At 40.6% G+C, this 23,812-nt stretch overlaps 1 protein-coding gene across 4 annotated transcripts; it reads right to left on the minus strand.

The window, feature by feature from the left end:
• Window positions 1-541: 541 nt before the first annotated feature.
• Window positions 542-22,157, minus strand: MSL3 (MSL complex subunit 3). Of its 4 annotated transcripts, none has more exons than XM_084273128.1 (13): window positions 21,953-22,157; window positions 20,013-20,095; window positions 19,353-19,448; window positions 18,700-18,800; window positions 17,297-17,388; window positions 16,388-16,510; window positions 15,229-15,389; window positions 13,155-13,313; window positions 12,520-12,782; window positions 12,038-12,147; window positions 11,753-11,852; window positions 11,237-11,321; window positions 542-1,433 (listed from the first exon to the last, which is right to left on the minus strand). In XM_084273128.1, exons 1-13 carry the CDS (start codon window positions 22,049-22,051, stop codon window positions 1,334-1,336), a joined length of 1,572 nt encoding a protein of 523 aa, XP_084129254.1. In that variant the 5' UTR covers window positions 22,052-22,157; the 3' UTR covers window positions 542-1,333. The 4 variants fall into 4 exon arrangements, with proteins under 4 accessions (XP_084129254.1, XP_084129257.1, XP_084129256.1 ...); XM_084273129.1 differs by lacking the exon at window positions 542-1,433 and adding an exon at window positions 6,319-6,356; XM_084273130.1 differs by lacking the exon at window positions 11,237-11,321 and having other exon boundaries at window positions 1,397-1,433.
• Between the last annotated feature and the right edge of the window lie 1,655 nt (window positions 22,158-23,812).

Below are 23,812 nucleotides of genomic sequence, written 5' to 3' on the forward strand. Positions count from 1 at the left end.
TTCCTTTGGCCTCATAGGCCAAGCTTGTCAGTTACACTTGAAAGATGATTCCTCCCAACTACTAGTTTCACAAATCTGGGAGGATTGCGTCGAGCTTTGCATTGCAGGTACATGTTCTAATGGAGGTTTTCCAAACTAGGAAGGATTGCAGAGTGATTACTGCAGTAGTCTGTGAGCCTTGAGTCCTCTTTTCTCCCAGTCATTTAAAATCTGTGCCTGTCTTGACACAGCAGAGGATTCTGAAGGGCAGAGTTCTAAGTCATAGACAAGGTCCTGATGACAAATCAAGGATTATATTTCATTTAATTCCTACTGAATGCAGTGGCAGATTTCTAAGAACTCAGTTATCGCTGAATTCCTATTTCCAGAGCTGAAGTGTTTTCAACTGTTGAAAGAGACATCCCTCAAGGCTGTAGAAGAAAACCCAACAATACAGAAAGGGCTTCTACACTGTATTGTCAGTGCTCTCACCTCATTAGTGTTTTTGAGATTAAGAGTGCATATAATCAGGCACAAACATTTTAGTTCAAAATCATACATTTACACAGCAACCACTGTGAACTTTATTAAGAAAAAGAATTGTTTGCCAGTTAAACTGCTATAAATTTTATTAACTTCTCTGCTCACTTGTAGAAAATCAGTTCATAAAGACTCTGGAAATTTATTGCCAGGTAATCTTGAATCACTGGCAACGTGTGTTCTGCTCAGAACTCTGGCAGTTTTATCATTAAAAAGGAGCTATATACACCTTTACAGAATGTGAAGTAATCAACACATCTTGCATTCAAGCAACAAAGTCATTCTTGAGGCAGATGTCATGCTAGCCAAACAGCAAAAACATCCTTATATTAAGCAATCTTTTTATCATGACAGTTCCAGAAATGAAGTGCAATTTGTGAGGGAATAAAACCAAACATCCATAATATGCATTCTCTTCTTGTAACAGTGTAGCCAAGTCTTATTTCTCTGGCTGGAGAGATTGAACTAAAATGAAACTCAGCATGATAATCTTATCTTCGTGAAAAAGTCCTGTTGCTAATGCATCTGCTTTTGCTTCCTCTCCTCTTTAATAGTCCTATGCATTGGAAGTTAGAACAAGGCTTCTTCATTCATCTGGAGTCAGAGTTATATTCAATCCCCTATGCAATTCGCAATGCAGTCTATACACATCACTGAAAAGTTCTCCACTCTGAAGTAATCAAACCATCCCAGAAGATATCTCCCTATTTCTTCAACTTCAGAAGTTGTTTTAGTTCCTTTTTCACCTTCATCTTGTAGCCACATTGCAAAACATCATTGTCATGGGCTACATATTTAATCTTTATTAATGGCTTCAGTAGATTGCCCGAGGATTTTTAGTACTGTAGTAAGCTTCACACGCAGCTACATAAGCAGATTCTGGGAAGAAGTCATCATGGTATTCTGCTAAAAACCTGAGAAGAACACACACACAAAAAAAAAAAAAAAAGAACAGAACATGAAACATTTAAGAGAAAAGCTCTTTTCAAATTCATATTTAAGCTCAGAAAAAAAAAATCATAGCCTGGAAGTTAAGAATTCCTACACCTCGCAATTTGGCATACAAAAGGCTTGCCCTATTTTTACAAATTTTACACAGGGAGAGCCTTTCCCTACCATTGTCAAATCCAAAGAGCATTAAAAATATTTGCTCAAGCTCAATTAAAAAAAACAAAAGTCAGAAAGTTGAAGCTACACTCAAAAAACACAAAGAACTATCACAGAAGAAAAAAAATAAGTATTTGACACTTCTGTCAGTCACCTGCTCAGATTGCCATTTTCATTTATGTCAAAACTAGGATTTTCAGTTATCACTGTGTCAGTATCTTACACAGCTGTCCAGTAAGTGTTAAGTCAAACTAACTTTTATGGTAGGTAAAGCTGCTATTTGTTGTTTTGTGTGCCTGTGCATGAGTATCTGACCTAAACATGGCTCTCAAATACAGATCCCCTACAAATCCAGCTCCCTACTTTCAGATTTCTCCAAGCTGATATTCAAACAGCCAAGTATCCAATGTTTTTATCACACCTCCTGCTCTGCTAACATTCAACTCTTTCCCTGGTTTAGGACTGAAAACAAAAATAAAAAGTGCTGCTACTAACACCAGCAACAAACAGCTAAAATGACTATAAGCTCTCTACTCTTTCCTTGCTCTGTCCTTTACATACAAAGGTACTGGGTATAAAAATGGGGTCAAGAGGGCAAACCAGTTCTTAAACTATGAAGTACGTGATCAAGATCTAATTCGGGGGGGGGGGGGGGGGGGTATTCAAAAATACCTGGATATTTAAAGATCAGCACCAGTAAACAGGGTTTGAGCCAGAGTAGGAAACAATAGAAATAAAAGACAGCAATACAATTTACAGAGTCCAGCACTGCTCAAGAACCACTGGCCCTTATTATGGGAAGCTAAGAGTTACCAGTTTTGCACAGCCAATACTCTGGACATAGAAATTCCAAATTAAAAAAATAAAAGTGACACTTGAAGTCATGGTCTTTGATCTTAAAACTAAAGCATAAAAGAATGCTGACAAGATTTAAGTCAATCTACATTTTACCAGGAACATATTAAATGCTGAGAGCTCACATAGAAAGGTTACAGAAAAAAACCCAACAAACCCACACCAACCAACCAAATGCAGGTAAAATTACAAAAGGTTGATTTCCCCTCCTCATAACCCATGTACTTAAACACAGGCATCAAACAAGTGCTAAACTGGAAGAATGACTCGTTTAATTCTACTATATCTAGGAAAAGCAGTGAGAATTTTATTAAATAGCACAAAGCAAAAAGGACTGCATAATTAAGGTTGAGAGACAATTTTTAAAGGACTTTTATGTAAACTATTTTTCTAAATTAAAAAATTGCTTTTAATATTACAGCTGCATTATACCAATTTCCTCTCTGCAGAAATAAAAGCATTTAAATATATCAAAACCAGCAATGAAATATTTTCCCCATGAAGAAGAAAACGCAATGAACTGCTAAACAATGATTCAAATTAAACTGCAGCAAAAGAGTAAGCCAGAAAAGTTATTCTTTTCTTGAACTAAAAAACAGGAATCAATCTGTATTAAAGCTGTCAATATTCGATAAATATGTTGCTTGAACAACACATGATTTACTAGCCCTTGTCATTAAAACCATTCACCACCTTCTTTTCTAGGCTTGACAGGCCATAAATTGATACTTTCACACTTCATAAAACGCTTTTTTCTCTCAATAAGACAGAGACACCCTTTAGGAAATAATCCAAAGAAACACAAAAAACATTCACAAGATTAAATCCTCCTCACCTTCATGACACACGTCATTCATTTGTACTACACTTACACACCTTACTCTAGAAAAAACACTACAAGAGAATACTGAAATCATAGCAACTTCAAAGAACACTTGGATCACCAACTGCTCTGAGATCTGACTGGATCACCAACTGCTCTGAGATCTGACTGGATCACCAACTGCTCTGAGATCTGACTGGATCACCAACTGCTCTGAGATCTGACTGGATCACCAACTGCTCTGAGATCTGACTGGATCACCAACTGCTCTGAGATCTGACTGGATCACCAACTGCTCTGAGATCTGACTGGATCACCAACTGCTCTGAGATCTGACTGGATCACCAACTGCTCTGAGATCTGACTGGATCACCAACTGCTCTGAGATCTGACTGGATCACCAACTGCTCTGAGATCTGACTGGATCACCAACTGCTCTGAGATCTGACTGGATCACCAACTGCTCTGAGATCTGACTGGATCACCAACTGCTCTGAGATCTGACTGGATCACCAACTGCTCTGAGATCTGACTTGTAGTTAGCTACAAATCACTTTCTGGGATACGCAGGGTTGGCATGAAGCAAGTGTGGTAAGGACTCAAGCTTACAGACTTGAGCCTAGCTTTTAACACAGTTGGATTGTACAAGATTAAGATGAGGCAAAAAAAAGAATTTAATATTAACATGTGTTAATGACTTCAAGAGATAAGCAGTGAGTACAAACTACAGGGGCCAACCAAATTCTTAGTGTCATTGGCTACTGTGTGGTAAAACCTAGTAACAAGTGCTAGGCTAGATCATACTAGGCAGTATGTTTTAAAAGAACGTCAGTAAAACAAAGGGAACTGTAGAGGACATTGGGTAGCTGACAGTTTCAAGTCTCTTCAGGGCAAGTAATGGGAAACAGGTTCATTTTTGCTTACAAATTTCCTGACTCTTAAGACCATCAGTCATAGATGCCAGTTCGGTGCAAGCTGAAGTGACAGCTGGTAAAGATGAGAACTTCTAGCTGAGATGCTTGTGGCACAGCTACAACTCACAGAAACACAAAAAAGAACAACCCCAAAAGAAGAAAAAGCAGGCAGAATGCACGCAGTCAGGCGTATACATCTCTGTTCTTAACGTAACAGTTGTGAAAAGCAAAACACCCCAGAGCTAGCAGACACAAGTTACCTTCTGCAGAGAAGTGGAAGAAACAGTGAAAAAAAACACAAGGCCAGCTTCTCTCCCAATCCCTTGTATACCTGGATACAAAGAGCAGTGGCCCTTGTAAAGCTGTTCTCTATTCAAAATAGATGGTAGTGCTGAAAGCTGACACAAAAATATTAGGAGTCTCATAAGACTCTCAACTACAGAATATTTTACTAATGTTTTGCTCTTGGAAAAGCTAAAATAGCACAAACCTCAGTTTCAGTGGCACCTGCAAAGTCACGAGTCAAGATTTAAAAACAGTGGGAGCCGTCCTTAGCAAGCAGAACCAACGTTCAGCTCTACATCAGGAACTGCATGACTATGTAGCTACTCAGAAATTGTTTCATTACTTTTAACTTCCAAATCTCATCTATTCAGTCACTTGTTGCACTGTTGCCTTTTTCATTTTTATAACTTTTTACAGAGTTTATCTGCACACACCTACAGTGAAACTGCTTACAACTGAGTTTTGAGATGCGCAGGCAACACAAACATCCCGATGTAAGAGTATCCACAAGAAGCATACTTATGCTCCACACTCCTGCTCAGAACAGAGAGGTAAGAGGGCAGGATGCAGCTACTTCTCTCTCAACCACAGGTTCCCAGAAGAGCAACACTTCAGAAAGGAATAGAGGCGATGGAGACATGACAAACTCACATGTGGGCAACCTAGCTTGAAGAGTTCCTGTGCTCTGATCTTCAGGCATAACAGTCCATAGGGAAGCTCACCTCAGGTGACTTCAAAACTCAAACAAAACTACCATGCAGCTGAGAGTTAACACAGGCAAATCTATGAAAAGGAGGCACAGAACTATTGTTACCCGCATTAAAAGGCCACTTAAATATATCTCAGGAGCATTTTGAGTCACTGAATTAACATGAGCTTTAAGAGCATCATCTGGTAGCAAAAACACCCTTGTATTGGCAGTTGCAGCACACTTTATGCAGACACTCTTCAGGTAATAAAGAAAAACACTCTTCTAAACATCAGCCACTATCACACAAATAAACTTAGGGATGCCAAAGCATGGCAATTATGAAGGAAAAAGTAATTTTATGGAGGGCAACCACAGCCATAAAGGTGTAAGAATACAGAGCTGAAAGGAAAAGTTTTCAGAAAGGTGACATCTTACTCTGAGTTCTAGAAGGTAAGCACTACCTTTCATAAGACCAATGGCCTGAGCTACACGTTGTTTGAAAGGCAACTCTAACGATCTAAAGGAATTTGCTTAAAGAGCATGATGGGTCCCTAACTCTGAGTCACCTCATCAAAAGTAGTATCATTTTCAGATTAAGAAGCTGACTTCATAGAATCATAGAACTGTAGGGGTTGGAAGGGACCTCCAAGACTACTACTGAAATGCAGGATTTGAAAGCTAAAAGGCTTAGCTTCATACATGCCATCCCTCCAACTAACAGGTACATCTCCATCTGGAAGACTGTTCAGGACAAACGCTTGCCAACACAAAGTTCATAACCCCAATGCAGTCAACAGAACAAGTGAAATGAAAAGTTTCAGATGTTTATTCTGATAGCCAGCATCTCAAGAACCACACCAAAGGAACCAACAGGCTTGTTTTGTTGACTGGGCTCTTGTCACTTATCACATAGTGAAAGACAGATCATCTTCCTCTGCCTTTAAAGAGCATGGGCAGAGAACTCTGAAGAAGCCCAGCTGCCAACAGAACATCTCAGATAATCAGGCTGAGTGAAAATTAGAAGTCCTAAATTCTAGCAGACCTTTTGGGAACACAGTTCTACAAGAGCTCAATAAAGGAGTCTTTGTTTGGTCTTGAGGATGAAAACTCACTTCTGGCCAGGCCAGCACAGAACCCAGAATCAATTTCCTAGAGCTACATTCTAAAAAAGGTACCAAAACACTCAAATTATTTTTAGGGCAACTGCTCACTTTAGAAGAATGATTCAAGCCTCTACTATTACAATTAGTAATCTGCTCCTCATTCAGATACCCAGGTACCCGATGATTTGGTAAGCAGAAAAAAGAGAAGCAATCCACATGGAGTTTCAAGAAGTATTTTTGGCAAAGCAATCAAACCTTTGTCAAGAACAATAAGCACACACAAGCAGATTTTGCAGACCAACTAGAGAACAAAAGCCTACTGACAGACAGTAAGAACCTCTGCAATACCAGGTACTCACTGATTAAGAAGCTTTCAATATAAAGCTGCCAAAGTTTGAAGAGACTCAAAAGGGTAAGTACTGTTCTACCCATTCAATGAATACAGCAAAGCCCACATACACCAGTAATAATGCACATACATTCTTTGAGCAATTAAAACCCCATTTCAAAGTGTTTCAAAAAAGTTTTTTTAAAGTTCCTTTACTTTTTTATTCCTCTAAACCCACACCTGCCCACTGACACTCAGCACCTTGCCTTTCCAACATTTAGCCTCCAATCCTAGAGTTTCTAGTGTCATAATTGCTATGCTGCACAGGTGTTCTTGTCATGCAACCAGCTCATCCCAAAACTGAGAGGCAAATGGAAGAGCCCTAATCAATATAAGCAAGCACTGGCTGGACTGCATTCTTTGTGATCCTTTGCAGGAAAGATTTTGAATCAGTTGCCATATTGCAACTTTATCACATTACAAAGAGTGAGAAGTCCATAAGAAGCAGATTCACCTAAATCAAGATGTTTTCTACTCCATTCACCATGTGCAAGGCTTAATTTTTTTTCCCTGCGCTCAGAAAGCCACTGATAAACTGTCATTAATTGCACGTTAGCACAGACTAGTGGTCATAATTCGCCACTGCAGTTGCACATAATAAAGTTGCTACACTCAGAAAACGCAGTTTTTATCAAAAGACAGCAATGCCATTTCTTCAGATTACTTCAAACAACTTATCCTCTTTTTGTATATACATTTCATCATCACAGCACTCTAATTTGGTCAGATTATGATTTGTCTTCCACAAAAGATACTCAACAGTATTAAACAGTACTCAACAGTATTAAAACAGTATTAAAATACTTTTCTACCCACAGCATCTAACTTTGAAACATCAGTGGATTTTTAACAAAAAACATTAAGAATGTAGTTTTCCACAAAATATTACATATCGGCCCCACCTGAAAAGTATTAGAAATTTTAGATCACTTAGTCATTCTGTATTTCATGAAAGTCAAAACACCTGTGCTTTCTGGAGTGCTGTACCATTTTGCTTTGCTTTTTTTCCCATAAAGTGCAAATGACATTAACTGTGAAGATGGGTCCTGCTATTCTAAAACCAGGCATGTTATATTATTTTAATTTTTAGGTATTGGTCAACAGTCCTTAGACATGACCTCTCCGATCCCCAAAACAGTTTTCCAAGTCCAGGTTGTGTTGAAATCAAAATAAAAAGCAACAAAACCTGGCACCTTCTTGCCTACCATTTCTCATCATTTCTTAAAGGCTCTGGAGGAACGTTAGGCACCTCACAATACAGAGAAGTTATAAAATACAGGAAATACAGCACTATTAAAATGATGTCTGAATAATGGAATTGGTTAAAAGGCACTAGTTTATCTCAAAAACTATTAACAGGCAGGAAGAATTAAATTTGGGGTCTTCTGCATGTAAGATTACCAGTTAGTAGGCACCAGTTACTGTTTTAACTACCACTGCTTGCTCCTGAAAACTAAAAACTCAAGCTGTAAGTGAAATTCAGCAAAATCAACTAGCAACATTATCACAAACACTCATTTCAGACTGTTATTCTTCCACAAGTATTAGGAATTATTTCAGAGCTAAGTAGTGTCAAGACCAAGAGTTTTGTACTTAATTGGAGAAACTAATTTTCTTTACTTCTGCCAATTCTGTAATTGAGAAATCAACTTTCCTGTTCTCCACGAAGAAGTTTTCATTATGCACAGTTGTAGAAAGCTGCACTAAGCACAAAAGGTACAGCTTCTACTTAATATAAAATTCAAAAAGATGTATTTCATACATCCCTCAAATATACATTGTCTGGTAAAATGATCTGCTGTCTAGCAGCAAGCTGAGGGCATGACTGGAAAATATTACCCACGTAGCATCTCCAAGTGAATTTAACACATCTATCAAGTACCAAATAAACTCAGTAAAACAAGCTTCTAGGCAAAGAGTTACATTAAATAAGGCTTTGTTTCTCAGCCCACATGAGATTAATAGTACAAATGTTTAATGAAACTAACTTTTAGCCATAAAATCCTAATACACAATTAAACCAGTATCTGTGCCAGAACTAAATCAGTTGTGTACCACATTAAAGTTATTTAAAAATACAGAAACTACTTATGCTCAGACCAAACTACACAGAATTCAAAGATTCAGAAATTGTTTTATTAATATGAACTGACATCTTCAAGCCCATCCGCTATTAGAAAAATAGGGTACTGTGGTTTATCACTGAAGAGCAATTCACTGAAAGAAATCAGGCAGTCTTCAGTGAACTGGCTGCCATCATCTAACACATACAAGAAGTACAGGACAGTTCTTACCCTTCAGACAGTTAAGCCATCAGAACTGGTAGAAAGTATTTTAATAAACATGCATTAATCTTTTCATTCCCAAGAAGGAAAGGACAGAATTTGAAAATTTAAGAACCAGCTTATGATGCCACCTCAGCCTCAAGTTTTCTCTTGTGATAAGAGACAGATAATGCAGAATTATTTCTGTGATCAAAGTCAAGTCTGAACAAGTTTCTAGAAACTGCAATTGTTTGACCACTTTCAATGACATATAGCACAAAAAGAAATAGCCAAGTGAAAGACATACCAAAAGCCCCATGAATACACTGCTGGGGAAAAAAAAAAATCTAATAATTTTCATTGGGTTTTGTTACCTATTGGAACCCACAGCACTGTATCTGGTAAGGAAAGCAGTCTAAAAATATCTGTGAGAAAGCTACCTAAGATGGAATGCTTCCTATAGCAGTAATTAAAACTTGGACGCTTTTTCAGGAAGGCTCTTGCTTTGACTAGTTATGACTAAAGCACATATATCACTATTTCAACATAGAAACCTTGACAGCAGCATCACCAAAACACGCATGACACTGGCTTAGAAGGCACTTGGAAAAACACACAGCCCTCAAGTATTTTCTTGTACCAGATCTGCGATATTCACACTAAGTCTTGGGGGGCTCATTTTAGTTTAGCTGTAGTCTTGTCCTGAGGACTGAATGCCCTCTAGTTCTGGGGCACACTGCTGGTTAAGGGTTTTCCAAAAGGAATCCAGCTTGTGTACTCATAGCACTGCAACACAACACAAAGCTTGGTCAGTGGGAGCTACTGAGATACTTGCTTCAAAAGCACAGTGCTGTCTGACCCAGGAGCGCTGATGTGATTTCTATTTATAGATAGCTACACATTTCAACAAGAGGGTCAGATGGAAAAATGAGATGCATACAGATGCTGCCACTAGAATTTCCAGTTTAACCACCTCTCTGCTTGTATAGGAGGTGAGGGACTTGTTTCCTCCTTCCCTCTATTCCACTCCACCCCAGCTCATCCATAGAATGGGTATGAAGGAACTGCGTTTAAGATGCTGAAGAGCAGAGACCTGCTCTAACCCACACAGAAAATCTGAACAGGCAGAGGTCAGATAAAAGCTGATTTGATCCACAGTGAGTTAAACACCCTACATAATATTACTTCTAGCAAAAACAGGTTTCCAAAGAGCACTAATGCTGTGTGAATTTAATGCTGTGTGAACTTAAAGATATTTTGAATACTAATAAGGATCTAACAAAATAGAGATGCAAAAAGGTATCAGCAGAACCTGAAAACTCTATGTTTCAAGAGGGAACACCGTATTATAGAAACTTTGATGTTTGAGACACCTTGTATTTTCAATAAAGTAAAGCCATTTTAATGGTCTTATCTAACAGGACTTTGGATATGCTTCTGCCACGTTACATCGCTTTTCAGTATATGGCTACTTAAGAGTCTTCTAACCAAAATTAAGTTAGGAGGTCCACATTTGTCATTTACAACACTTTCTCCTCTTAAGTTTTCCTTGGCAAATTTATTTTCCACTCTATCAATGCTGCACAATACAGTGCCACACTAGGTACCTATCTACCACTACAATGTCATACAGACATTAACCACCTGGCAAAGCAAACTCATCATGGTGCAGATATGACCACACTGACTCCAGCCATGGAGCTAGTGTGGTCAAGAAGAGTTTGGGTTCCTCTACATGCGACTGCATTGCATAACAGAGAAGCTTTTCTATTTGAAATTATTTCCATTAGCACAGCCTTTCTTAGAAAAAACCCGTCATAATTAAAAAGATGTTCTAAACGACAAGTTTCTCCCTAACTTCAAAACTCTCCCATTATGCTCTCCAAATAACAATACAGAGCTTTAATTTCTCCATAAAACATGCTTCTTAAAGTCAGGTTGTCATTCTGTATGTACTAGCAAATAAACTTTTCTACTTCAGTTCTCAAGCAATGTGTTTATCAAACCTTTAAGTAGGGAGTTCAGGTTCACAGAATTGTAGGAGTTTGAAGGGACCTCAAGAGATCACCAGGTCCAACCCCCAATTTCCTTAAATTTGAATTACAACATCAAAAATGTTGTATTCATCTTTATTCATGCTGCTATTATTAAAATCTTACATTAATTTTGCCATATACTTGTAGTTACAGAAAACAAACATCTTGTTTAAAGAAATCCTTGTCATTCCAGGACACTGAAGACCTATGTAACAATGCAAATGCTGCTGTGGTACGTTGTGTCACATTACCTCAGAAACATCTCGAAGTGTTTTACTAAAGCCTTTAGGTTTTTGTCAGGAAAGCACATCTTCCCCAGTATTTCTGGTAGCTTTACTGCAAACAAGAGAAATAATGTTTACACCTGTTCTTTCTAAAAAGAAACTGTAATTACTTTTATCCACTATACAGAAAAGAATAATACAAAAATGTCTTCTCCGTACAACCTCCACTTTTCTTCACAAGTTACCCAGTTACCCTACAAAACCTTACTGAAGAGAAACATGCTGAAAAAAGTGAGTGCTGCTTGGTTTGACAAAAGTAAACATAGGCTACTTCAATTAAATGAAAGCTTACAGAGCCAGTAAAAGATAAGCAAATTTATGAGCAGCTTAAGAGTTTTAAACAGATTAAAATGTACACTTCTCCAAGAATAAAACTAACTGTGATAATGTAAAAAACCCCACATGGATACAGGCACTTGGGAAAAAAACCAAACCAACAAATAAAGCAGCTTTGATTCAGCACAGAGTTTTTCATTAGTTTACCAAACATCCGTAGTAAATGTTGAGATCCATAGATATAGGAGGGAGGTGGTGGTTGATCACTTGGTGGATAGTTTTCTGGCATCAACTTCCAGGACAAAACCTAAACATAAGGCATGAAATTGTTGGTTACGAAATCTTCCTACCACAGTAATTTAGTCTGTGCAAAACTGCAAAATCAAAAGATGAAGCAAGCAACACAAACAAGACCTTTTCTTATACGGGTCTACTCTGAGGTCAATGAAACATTTAATCATTAAATCTAGGACAGCAACAAAAGTCTTTTACCTCATTCAATTCATTGTTCCTTCTGCCTTCGAAGCCAGTAAAAACCGCACTCCCCTCTTTGCTAGGAGTCAAAGTTATGGGTGAAGATGACCCACTATGGACAGGGGTTTCTTTTTAAAAAGGGAAGGAAAAAACAAAACAGTAATGAATTTTACTAACTGTTTCATGGAGCTATAAGGCATTAAACATAATTAAAGTCTGCTAATAAAATGTTTGTAGTCTTAAACACTGGAATACAAGGAATTCTATCCTAAAGTAGGCTTACAGAGAAGCAGCTCCGTAAGTTCTGTTCAGAAATACAGTACAAAAGTACAGAGAACACTGCTTTATTTCTCTCTTTGGAATAAACTTCACAGATAAATAATTAATACAAAAAGTAATTAATTCCTACTTTAATCATTCAGTTCACAGTCCAGGTGACATTAGAAAAGAACAAGACTTAAAATCTGGTTTAGAGCTCAAATTCAAAGAGCAAACCCTACTTTTTTCCAGGTGCAAGAAGAGCTTTGGCATAGAAGCCGGGGTCTCAAGGTGCCGTCGCTTCGGCTGTGGGGAAGCGCTGCTCTCTGACAGCCTGTCGCAGTTGGAGCTGTGGCGTGTGGAACGCCGCAGGGACTGCAGAATCTCAGGCTCCGCCTTCCGCCTTTTTGGCGTGGCCGGCTCCCCCGTCGCAGGCTGGCTATCAGTGGACTGAGGCGTCGGTGGGTTCAACAGAGGAGGACTCGGGGACAGCTCCTCCTGATTTCTAGGAAACAAAGACAGCTTTAAAGAAACTATCAGGGCTCTTCCCCCAAAGGTGATCATTCTACTTCCACAGATCTCACTAAATAGTTATTAAAATTAGACAGCCTCCTCCCAGCATTGCAGGGTACCTCTACACCAGTCAGTACAAATCCCTTTTGAAGTTAACCAGCTAGAAATTCAGAACCTGAATTGAGACAACCAATGTACAGAAGAATCCAACATTTTATCAAGACAATTTTTAAGCCAAAAGTCTGTGAGAAATCATTCTATTCTGAACACATACCCACAGTCTATTGCATTTTCCTCAGAAGACAAGCAGTATTATACTCCAACCTACCTGCTAGAAGACAAGCAGTATTAGACTCCAACCTACCTGCTAGTATTTGTTGAGTTTTCTTTGATGGGGAGAAAGAATTTTGATGAAGTGACCTTCTTAAATTGTGCTTGTTCATAAGGATAGAGCAAAATTAACGGAAGTGTGAAGTCAAAGGTTATTCTTAGCCCATCCACCATCTCTTTACACAGCTCAACACTAGAGAGAAAAAATTAAAATTATGAATTTCAAAGTTGCATGTCAATATAATGCAGTTGTAGGAAACTCCCTTTCAATAAAGATCACTAATGTCTTAACTGTGATATGCTTACTTCGTCACTAAGTTGTGATGATCGACTAAGAATATACTTAAGAGGCAGTGATTGCTGTCAGTAAATTCAGACAAATATAAGTTTTAAAAGTCATACCATTGTTCTGGTGTATTACTATTTACTAGATTAATAAAATCCACTTTTTTTTTTTTACAGTAAATATACTTAGTTTTTCATGCAACCATCATTTAGTTCTCCATGTTTACTAGGCTCAATAAAGAGGCACCTGCCAGAAAAAAAAACCACAGTAAATACTCAATAAACTGAATCTCTGTCTAAAAGGCGTATGCCAAATTTGACCTATGGCCACAGAGGCTGTGCTTAAGAGACCTTGTGAACCAACAAAACCAGACACAACTGCATTAAAGATCAGTCCCCAATGGCCTGCTCCTGGTAACATTTAGAGGCAACCAGGAATGTCAGCTTTGGGATTGTGTAAAAGACTCACAGCAGTATGTGGTGAGTAGGTGTGCTGTTACAAGTAGAGCCAGTAACACTGAGGTCAGCCCAACTCCAACACGTCTCACCTCTAGGAAGGTATTCATCTCTCACATCTCAGGTGCATATATGTGTATGGTAAAAGTAATTAGATTCTGCCAGTGACCCATATGAGAAATCCCATACCTCCTATTACCATTCAGTACCACCTGCTAAAACTACAGCCTTTTTTAAACACTACAATTAAATTGAGTCAGGAGACCATCATGTGCAGAAACACTATCACATCCAAGAAGGTCAATTATCTTCTGTGTCAGAACAGTAAGGGCAATACAATAAAGTTGTCAGCTGAATCTCTCCTGAGATTCTTTCAGTGAATTGATCACTGAAGTTATATGCATTTTCCTTTAGGCTCTTTCTTTACTGAGGAAGTCACTTAAACATACACCTTAAAAAACTGCAATGTGCTTACAGCCTTCTGTTCATATTTCTGATGTCTCATCTAACTTCTTGTTTGAGAGATCATATTATAAAGAAGGAAAGGATCACTAACCTGTTAAATAATGAATGACACCAAAATAAACCAAGACACTCACATAAACCAAAATATTGCAAGGAATGGCACAATTATGCATCATTGAAATGGAATATGGTAACAAAAGTCAAGATTCCTCTTTGATGAAATACGAGATTTCTCCCCAGTGTGGAACTGGATTTAAAAAAAACAGTCACATCTAACAGGAAATCTTTAGCATAAGAGAAAGAAACACAAAAACCCACAAAACCAAAGCTGTATTTGTAGCACAGTAGAAGAATATGTAGCTCAGATGAGAAAGCAGCAACTAAGACACAACCAATTTCACTAAACAGGACTGGTATTACTGCACTATTGTCTCCTCACATATTGACTGTAGGATTTAACATGTGGCGTTTTACAAAAAAAAAAAATTGAAAAAAAATCACCTGTACTTGGCTCTAACTGATTTAAAAAAAAAAACACTACCCTATATGTAATTTGAATTTGTTCAGTTTTATTTAAGCAGGTAATTCGCATGTCAGATGCTCTCCTGGTGCTCAGAAAATTCTGCTCATCAACAGCAGCAACAGTCTTCCAAAATGGGTCACAATACATCTGTAAAAACTTACATGATAAGAGGGGATATTGATGCTTTTGCATAATGGCTTTCCAGATTACAAGGACTCTCTCACTGATAAGACAAATTGTCAGTGTTATTGTACTATACCTATCTCCACAAACACACAAACATTATAGTATAAGCTCAGAAAAGCTGACAGCCTTGAAATTAAATGCAAGATGCAAGGTTATTCTTTTTCTGACAACACTGCTGGACAAGATCACTCACTTCTTTTCTGGTGGCACATAATGGAGATTCATATTAGCATGAGGTGTCATCTGATGATGCCGAGATCTTTCATTGGCTGAAAAAGCAGCATTAATAGCAAAATGTTTCACATATGACTCCAAGATGGTTATTATGTTTGTCTGACAAGGAAGCTTCACGAGCTGAAAAAGAAACAACGAATTAATGTCTTACAGAAACAATTAGTAAGTATACCAAGCTAAAACAGCAGCCTGTAACATACTGACTTGGTTTATTAAGGCTCTACTGCATGAGGTTGTTTCAGGAGTGATTAGTCTGAACCTTAAAACTACATTTTTCATCAAGACCCTGGAGAAACAAAGATATGGTTAACAAGTTTACCACATTTCCAGCTTAAAAAAAATTCTGCACTCTAAAACATAATTGGGTACTGAAATGTTACATTAAATATAATGACAAGTTACTGGTTTAGCTATAGAGACATTTACTTCCAACCCTCTCAATCCTTCCATTACTGCCTAAGCTCAGCTTTGCAATAAAGCTTAAAAAACACCCAGGGAGCTGTTGTCACAGACTGGTTTGGGTTGGAAAGGACCTCAAATGTCATCTAGTTCCAGCCCCCTGTCATGGGTGGTTGCCCAAAGCCCCATCCAACCTGGCCTTGGACACTGCCAGTGATGGGGCAGCCACAGCTTCTCTGGGCAGCCTGTGCCAGGGCCTCACCACCCTCCCAAGAAAGAATTTCCTTCTAATGACTCATCTAAATCTACCCTTTTAGTTTATATTCGTTACCCCTTGTCCTGTCACTACACTCCCTGATAAGAGTCGGCAACCAGCTTTCCCATAGGCCCCTTTAGGTACTGGCAGGGTGCAATACGCTCTCTCTGGAGCCTTTTCTTCTCCAGGCTGAACAAGCCCAACTCTCTCACCCTGTCTTCACAAGAGAGGTGCTCCAGGCCTCTGGTCATCTTTACGGTCCTCCTCTGGACTTGCTCCAATAGCTCAATAACTGCCTTGCACTGCAGACCCCAGAGATGGATGCAGGACTTGTAAGTGGGATCTCAGTAGAGCAGAGCAAGGATGGACTACAGCATTATAACCGTTTGTTACACACAAAAGCTACTTCTGATGCCATCCCGACCCCCCTGTGCACATTCATTTCATCGCTCTTATCTCATACCCGTTTTCTTCTATTAATATAGTAACAGTCCTCCTCAAGCTTCTTTTTCAAGACTTCAGGAATTTCTATGCTTATTGCTCTTTCTTCCATGTCCCTTTTTGTGTGAGTGTCTTGTTCTTCTTTCTACAACAGATCAGTGCAAGAAATGGTTGTGCTTAAGAATATTAGTGAAAAAAAAAAACCACAAAATCTCAGTAGTCAAGATACAATGTAACAATCAAGTTTTGTCATGAAACAGTAGAATAAAAAGTATAACAAATATTTAAGTCAATAGTAGCCTTATGGTAAACAATTTGAAGTCATCTTAATTTTTAAACCTTTCTTTTTTAATTTAGCATTCACTTATGTATTTAAACCAAAAGAACGAACAGAAATTTGTTAGGTTTTGCTGCCTCACCCACACTGTAGTAGATTCCACAGACCTCCAGAACAACCATTTACACTGTACTTTCTTTTCAATAACATAGAGAAAATAAGAGCTTTATCTTTAAGTCAGCCTGCTACATTTTAATTTAAGACCAGAGTTGACATACCCATTCCACAGTAAAATATAAAAGCCAGGAAGATCCTGCTGCTAGCATTTGACCAACCTTCATAACCAGTGGAATTTTACAGCACCCATAAATCTGGATAATCTTGCTCGCTATGCTTTCTCCACACAAGCATTATGTGTAGAAAGGGAGGAAAAGAAATGTGTATTTTTAGATGAATATCAAAGAATTATAGAAGAATATGACACCTGCCATAACTTTCAAAAACTCAACCACAGTAGGCAGCATGAGTAAGGTGGCTACTCTTTTAATAACAACTAAATAATGAACTCTGGCCTGTATTTCATCTATTTGATTTTTTTTCCAGAGTTTCAAACACATTTCTAAATTCTATTATGTAAGGAATTCATTAATATACCATTTCTGTCCTCTCGTCTATGTCACTTTCTTCACTTTTTATTTCTTCATCTGTTCCTTCATCACTGTCATCAGAAGAAGAACTACTTATAGCTGTGTAAAAGAGATTCCACATATTTATCTCATTATTACACTGCAGAGGTTAAGACCAATTAATTTCAGGCCTTAATAAAAAAAAAACCCAACAAACAAACCAAAGCAATCAAAAAAAAACCCAACCCAATCACAACTAGCTTGTTCTACTTCATAAGGATGAAAAATTCTAATTGAATTTAACACACAAGTATTATTTACAGAACATCATAAAGTTGTGGTTTTTTAATATAGAAAACAAGACCTTTACAGGAATCTTTCTTTCAACCTAAGTGAAAAGCATTCACTCTTAAAAGCTCCCCTACATTTGCAACACTCTCTGGTAGTTCAGCCCCAAACAGTGGCTGAGCACCACACACTGCAAGGAGAAAGAGAGAGAGTCTCAGTGGGTTAGGATAAAGACAGTTTACTGACAAAATCGCCGTGAAAGGGTAACAGCAACAGCCCGCGGCAAATTACAGTCACACCCAGTGATAACTCAGAGTGCCTTACCAACCCTATTCCTTAACAACTGCACGACCGACCAGACGCCCGGCAGCACTCGGTCTGCCCTAGAAGCACCAGGAGCAGCCCTCCCCAGCCAGCCCCTTTTATGGGGAAGTGATGTCAGGTGGTGTGGGAACAGCCCGGGCTAACTCAGCTCACCTGGGCTGGCTGATTAGGGAGGGTAACTGCCGGCTAGAATCAGGACACATTGACAGATCTTTTTCAGTTTTTATTGAACTTAAGTTCTAACTGGGGATTAATATATTAACCATTCAATCAGAAGGTCTAGAACAGTTGCCAGAACATCAGTTAAGCAGCACCCGATGTTCCTGTTGGTTTTCAAGCTACAAAGAGAAATGCTATGAAATGAAAGAGATGGTTTGAGAGTGAAATCAGCCAGTCAGCTGACAAGAAACAGACCTTTGTGCCAGAGGGACTGAGAAAAAAAAAAAATCTTACTACCCCTGAATTACATAGGTTAACAGTAGCAGAGAAAGCACCTTGTTTCCCAGCATTAAAGAAAGAAAACTGAGGGCTTCTTGCATCTAGATAAACAGAAGTGCTTAAAAATCCAAAATCATTTACTAGAATAGTTCGGTGGAAGTGATACAAGGAAAAGTCTTTAGAACACAAGAGAGGAGAGAATCTTAATATAAACTTAACATGAAATACAGTGCTCATTGTTCATACAACTGCCTACATATATTTCAAGCAGGACTGTGATACTCTCAAGTCATCCTAGTACCAAGTTACAGCAGGCACTGTACCCCAGCTCTAACAGTTAATGGCATCATGCCAGCTATCAAAGAATGAAAACAAGCTCACAGTTTTCACTACTCTCATCATTTTCTTCAGCAGGAAGGCTTTTTAATACAGAGTCAACACCAGGCAACCTGCAGCGTCTCTTCTTTCTTCCCTTTCTTCTCCTACAAAACATAAAACAGTTCACTGAAATTCAGCCAATATTATTCATTTATCCTAGCTAACTACATTACATGCAAATGCAGAGGAAGTGTATGTTTATTTTCATTAATTAATATTGAAATAATTTGGACAATGCTTATTTGAGAGTGGATATCTTAATGTCTGTACATTACCTCATATTCGTGTTCTCAGGCAGATCCTCAAGCCATGGCCAAGCAACATTAGATTATTGCCTTTGGCTGAAAAATACTTCAGGTTTTCCTAAGTTATTTTTCAAGCATTTTTCTTTGGGGAAACGTAGATCCAATACATGGGCATTTTGCAGCAACAGTTAAGAGTAACACACTTACTAAGTGTTAGCCATTTAGGGCGTTGTTTATGAACACTTTAGTATGAAAAGAGTAGCTCCCTAGAATGCACTGACTGTACTGAGCTGACATCTACCATCTACAGCATGATCTTAGAGACCAAGCTCACTTGTAGACACCTGGGTGCATCTGTTTGAATCTGAAAATGAATCTCTAGTTCATTTTGAGATCAAAAGGATTTCTTACATGCGAGCCACAGCCTTCCGTGCCAATTTACGCTGTAATCTGCGGTTTTCGTCTGTATCGCGAAGAACATGATCTTCAGCTGCCCATCTATCCCAGCTAAGGATAGGTCAAAAGAAAATTAGTAAGAGCTACAAATATATGCCACCCATCTGCCACTAATGAATTAATATACATTAAATCTAAAAAGCACTGGGTTTATGTCACATAGAAGCAATAACTGCATCATGGATTCAACTCTCACATTGCTATACAGTCTCTCTCAAAGCTTAACATGTGATAGTAGTGTTTGTAGCACCTACACATGCCATTATGTAAACCACAGTCAGAGACTGCACTCAAGTACTGGCCTTGAAAAACAAACAAGCCAGGTCTCGATTTAATAAAGGACAAACTCCTTTTATTAATGGGAACCTAGGAGCCATGAGTACATGCCAAGGACGGGGATCGCATGAAGTTTAAAGTTATGGCTACCAAACTGATCCACTGAATTTTATGGACACAAACAAATGTGCCAACGTGAACGAGCTTATTAAAGGCATTCACCAAACCAAAAAACGTTTATGCAGACAATGAAGTCCTTTGATTGTCTGTGCAATACTCTTCTTCACAGAATAAACTAAAAGAAATGTAAGAACTGAAACCATGCATACAGGCTCTTACCTTCTGTTCCAACCGTTAAAATGGATCAGATATTCTGGATTTTTTCTGCCTTTCTCATCTTTTCCAACAACAATGTCAACAATCTGAAATAAACATTAAATAGCATGTATTAAAAAAAAAAAAAACTTGAAAGCTCCCAAGATGGCTATTGTTACAGTGTAACCTCCCTCAAGGTTTGTTTTTCCTCTCAGCCTTCCTGCAAGAAAATAGCAGGAATTCACACACAAAGCAAAAAATGAAATGTTTGTTTATAGAAATGAAACACACCTAGAATTCTGCCAGTAAATATTGGTATGAGCAGAAGATAGGGATTGTACTAAATGGTCAGAAAAACTAGCTCTTCCATTGAGTGTTTTTAAAGTTGAGAACTGCTGATCATCCTTGTCCGGTTCTCAAATGTCCCATGCTTTCAAGACAAAGGGCGATGCCAAACAATGCAGTACTGTAATATGAGGACACACCGGAGCTACTAGCGCTTTCTCCTGTGTGGTGTTGTCTCTTCATTCCCTCTAAGCAGGAGACAAGAAGTCTATTTATATAAAACCTCAGAAACCCTGTTCTCGTCAACTATGCTGATTCTTAGACACAAAACATTAGAAGGCTTTGTGAACAGCTTAGCTTTTGTGTTTTATTTATTATTTTTGCATGCAGCTTACCCCTAAGGCTGGCAATTAAAGCTGCTTGGGTGGTCAGAACACCGGAATACATGTACAGGCAAAAAAGCAGCCCAAAATGTTACAGTAAGGTGGAGTTCCTGATCAAAGTTGTTTGAAAAACACTAATTTATTCATCTAGCAAACCTGCAGCAAAAAAGAATTTGGTCAGGAATCCAGTTGCAAACCCTTCCTTTTCACCCCTGTGACAAAGCAAAACAAGCAAGCACACAAACCAACCCCCCCCCTCCAAAATAACACCCAGAACCCTGCAAGTTAGGTGCAGAGAAAATAAGGCTTTAAAACTTATTTCATCCCCCACTGATATATTTACACGGTATTATTTACTCTGTAAATATGTTTTATTTACATAATATTATTTACTGTATAAATATATTTTATTTACACAATATCGTATTTACATAAAGCTCAACAATTACTCCTGCTGTTCCTCGGACTGGATCCAGGTGAGTTAAGTGCAACACTCCGGCCCACCAACTGCTATTTCTGTGCCATAGGTACTATCAGTACTATCTCCTGTGCCATCCGTACCACTCAAACCCCTCCGAAAGGCACAAGCACGGGCAGCAAGGGTAGGGGAGCTGGGAGGGGAATAAGTCAAGGTACGGTACGAGCGCAAGAACGGCCCTAAGACTGCGGGATTACTTTGCGTTCAGACGAAAACGGAAGGCGGGAACCGAGCCCGACGCTTCAGAGGCCTTCGGCGGCTCTGCTCCCCTACACGACACGAGAGCAAGGCCCCGGCAGATCGGGCTCCACCGCTCCTTTGTCACCCTGGCAGCGGGACGCCTCCGCCCCCCAGGCGAAGGCCCAGAGGCTCGTACGCAGCGACAACGCGTACGCGCGCACACGCACCCCCCTCCGCACCCCTGACGGAGGGGCGGCTGGAAGGAGGGGAGTGGAAGCCAAGCTCCGCCGAAGGGCGACCACGGCGGCGCAAGGACGAGAGGAGAGAGGCCCGGCGAGTACGAGCGCCGCCTCGCTTAGCCTCCCAGCCCCGTCACGGCGGGCAGCTAGCGCCGCCTGGCCTCTTCGCCGGCTCCCCCGCCTCCCTCCCCGGGTCAGCGCCCATCTCCTACAACGAGCTGCCTCCGAGGCTGCGCCCGCAACCACTTCCCCTCCCACCTCGTCTACCCGAAGAGCGCATTAACGGCAGGCAACCGCCGCGGCCCAGCCCCTGCGCCGGCCCCGCCCTCCCTCCCGCCTGGCGCGCCTCGCCGCTGCCCCGCGGCGGGTGGAAGGACGGGGTCGCGCTCGGCGGGTCACCTTGGCATCATAGAGCACTTTGGCCTTGGTGGGGTCGGGCTCGAAGCAGAGAACTCTCTCCCCCCGGTGGAACTTAAATTTCATTCCCCGCGAGGTCATTTGTTCATCATGGCGCTAAACGAAAGGTGCCCGGCCCCCTCCCCCGGGGGGGAGGTGCCGCGACCGGCTCCGCTCCGCCCCTCGCGGATCCTGGCTGCTGAAGAGAGCGGGGGCGGGGGGGGGGGGAGTAGAAGGGTGTTGTGCCCGGCTCCTTCTGCGCTCTGTGGGTTGAGGTGCCCAACCGCAGCCGCCGCGCAGCCGGGCCGCCCTCATGTGCCCGCCCCGCCGCCCATCACGCGGGCTGCGTGGCGTGGGTGGCTGGGAGCCGGCCGCGGCATGGGGGCCCACCGGAACCCGGGCTGGGTGAGCCGACACGAGAGCTCTAGACCCCAGCAAGTCAGCCGGGGGCTGGCGGGTTCCCCACCGCCCCGTGAGGGGAGGGTCCTGAGCTGGGCGTGCGCCCGGCTGCGGGGGGGTGTGCTTAGGTGGAAGCAGCCGCGCTTCTCTCCCATGCTGCTTCCCAGAGAAACATCCCCGCGCGGGTCCCGGCCGTTGCCCGGTTCGCTGGGCGTTCTGCTGCGCAAGGCACCGCCGTGCGCGCCCAAGATGGCTATTGTTACAGTGTAACCTCCCTCGAGGTTTGCTTTTCCTCTCAGCCTTCCTGCGAGAAAATAACCGGGCAATGAAGAGGGCGCTGGGCTAGCTCGGTTGCCTAGAGTTTGATTTTTAGCGTCCAGTTTCAAATGCTTCAAATCTCAGGCAGGACGCAAGTTGTGGAGAGACTCAAAATCAATCCGCGTTTTCCTTGCCCCTGTACTTCACGGCGGCTGACGCTTGGAAGGGACAAACCCCTCTCAGGGGCATGCAGCAAGTTCCCACAGTGTTACTAGGTGCTCTCACACGGGCCGTTGCAGTTTGGATGCCAGTTCTGCATTTCTGATTTACATGAGACCACGACAGAGCCAGGAGGCATGGGTTTAGCCACCCTTATAGGGAAAAAAAAACCCAGTTAATTTGTGATTATTTCGCATTTCTGAAGTTGCTTTTCTGTAAAAGCTCTTCGGGAGGTGGATGACTCTAAACAGAGAAACTCGATTTGAATCAAAGCTTATGTATTCTTTATAGTGGGGGTGGTGGGGAAAACCCACAAACCTGCTGCTAAGAAAGAGAAGCCAATTAATGGAAGACAGTGTGATAAAGATTAAGGAAGTGTTCCTGAAATTGTTCAGACCTCACTGCTGCTTGGGTTAAGAAATAGATTGCAAAAATGTACAAATACAATGACAATTGCAGAAAGTGTTTCTGAAGTTCACTTTTTTTTTAAAGAAAAGGGAAATGGTGTTGGATGCTTGCAGAACAAAGCTGCTTCCAAAAGACTATTAACGTGCTTTAAAAAACGGGGCGGGGTGGGGGAAGCAGGGGATGGGGAAGGAGAACTACAAGCAGCAACAAATGTGTGCTTGTGTTTCTCCCTCCAACCCAGCATTAAGAGTACTCACACAAGAGGAGCCTCCCACCATTTCTGCACAAACAGCCTTATCTATATCTGCGCTGCCTCTGAGATTCCCCCTTCCCCTTCCTCCCCCACTGGTGCCTGCTTGCAGACTATCAGCCTCTCTTAGTTCACCCCAGCCAACTTTCATGACTAGCACCCAAGCTATTCTTTAAGCCTTTTGACTTAAATTTCTTCTCATTTCCATTTCCTAACACACAAATAGATACAACTCCCTGCCGTAGCATTTCAGGTCCAGTTGTTGCCTTTTCTCCCCTCTCCCTGCTCACACACTCACACGTTGCCCATGTGCATCTATCCCCCCTTAT

The sequence above is a fragment of the Gallinula chloropus genome (genome assembly GCF_964237585.1).
Source record: "Gallinula chloropus genome assembly, chromosome: 1".
NCBI classification, from domain to species: domain Eukaryota; kingdom Metazoa; phylum Chordata; class Aves; order Gruiformes; family Rallidae; genus Gallinula; species Gallinula chloropus.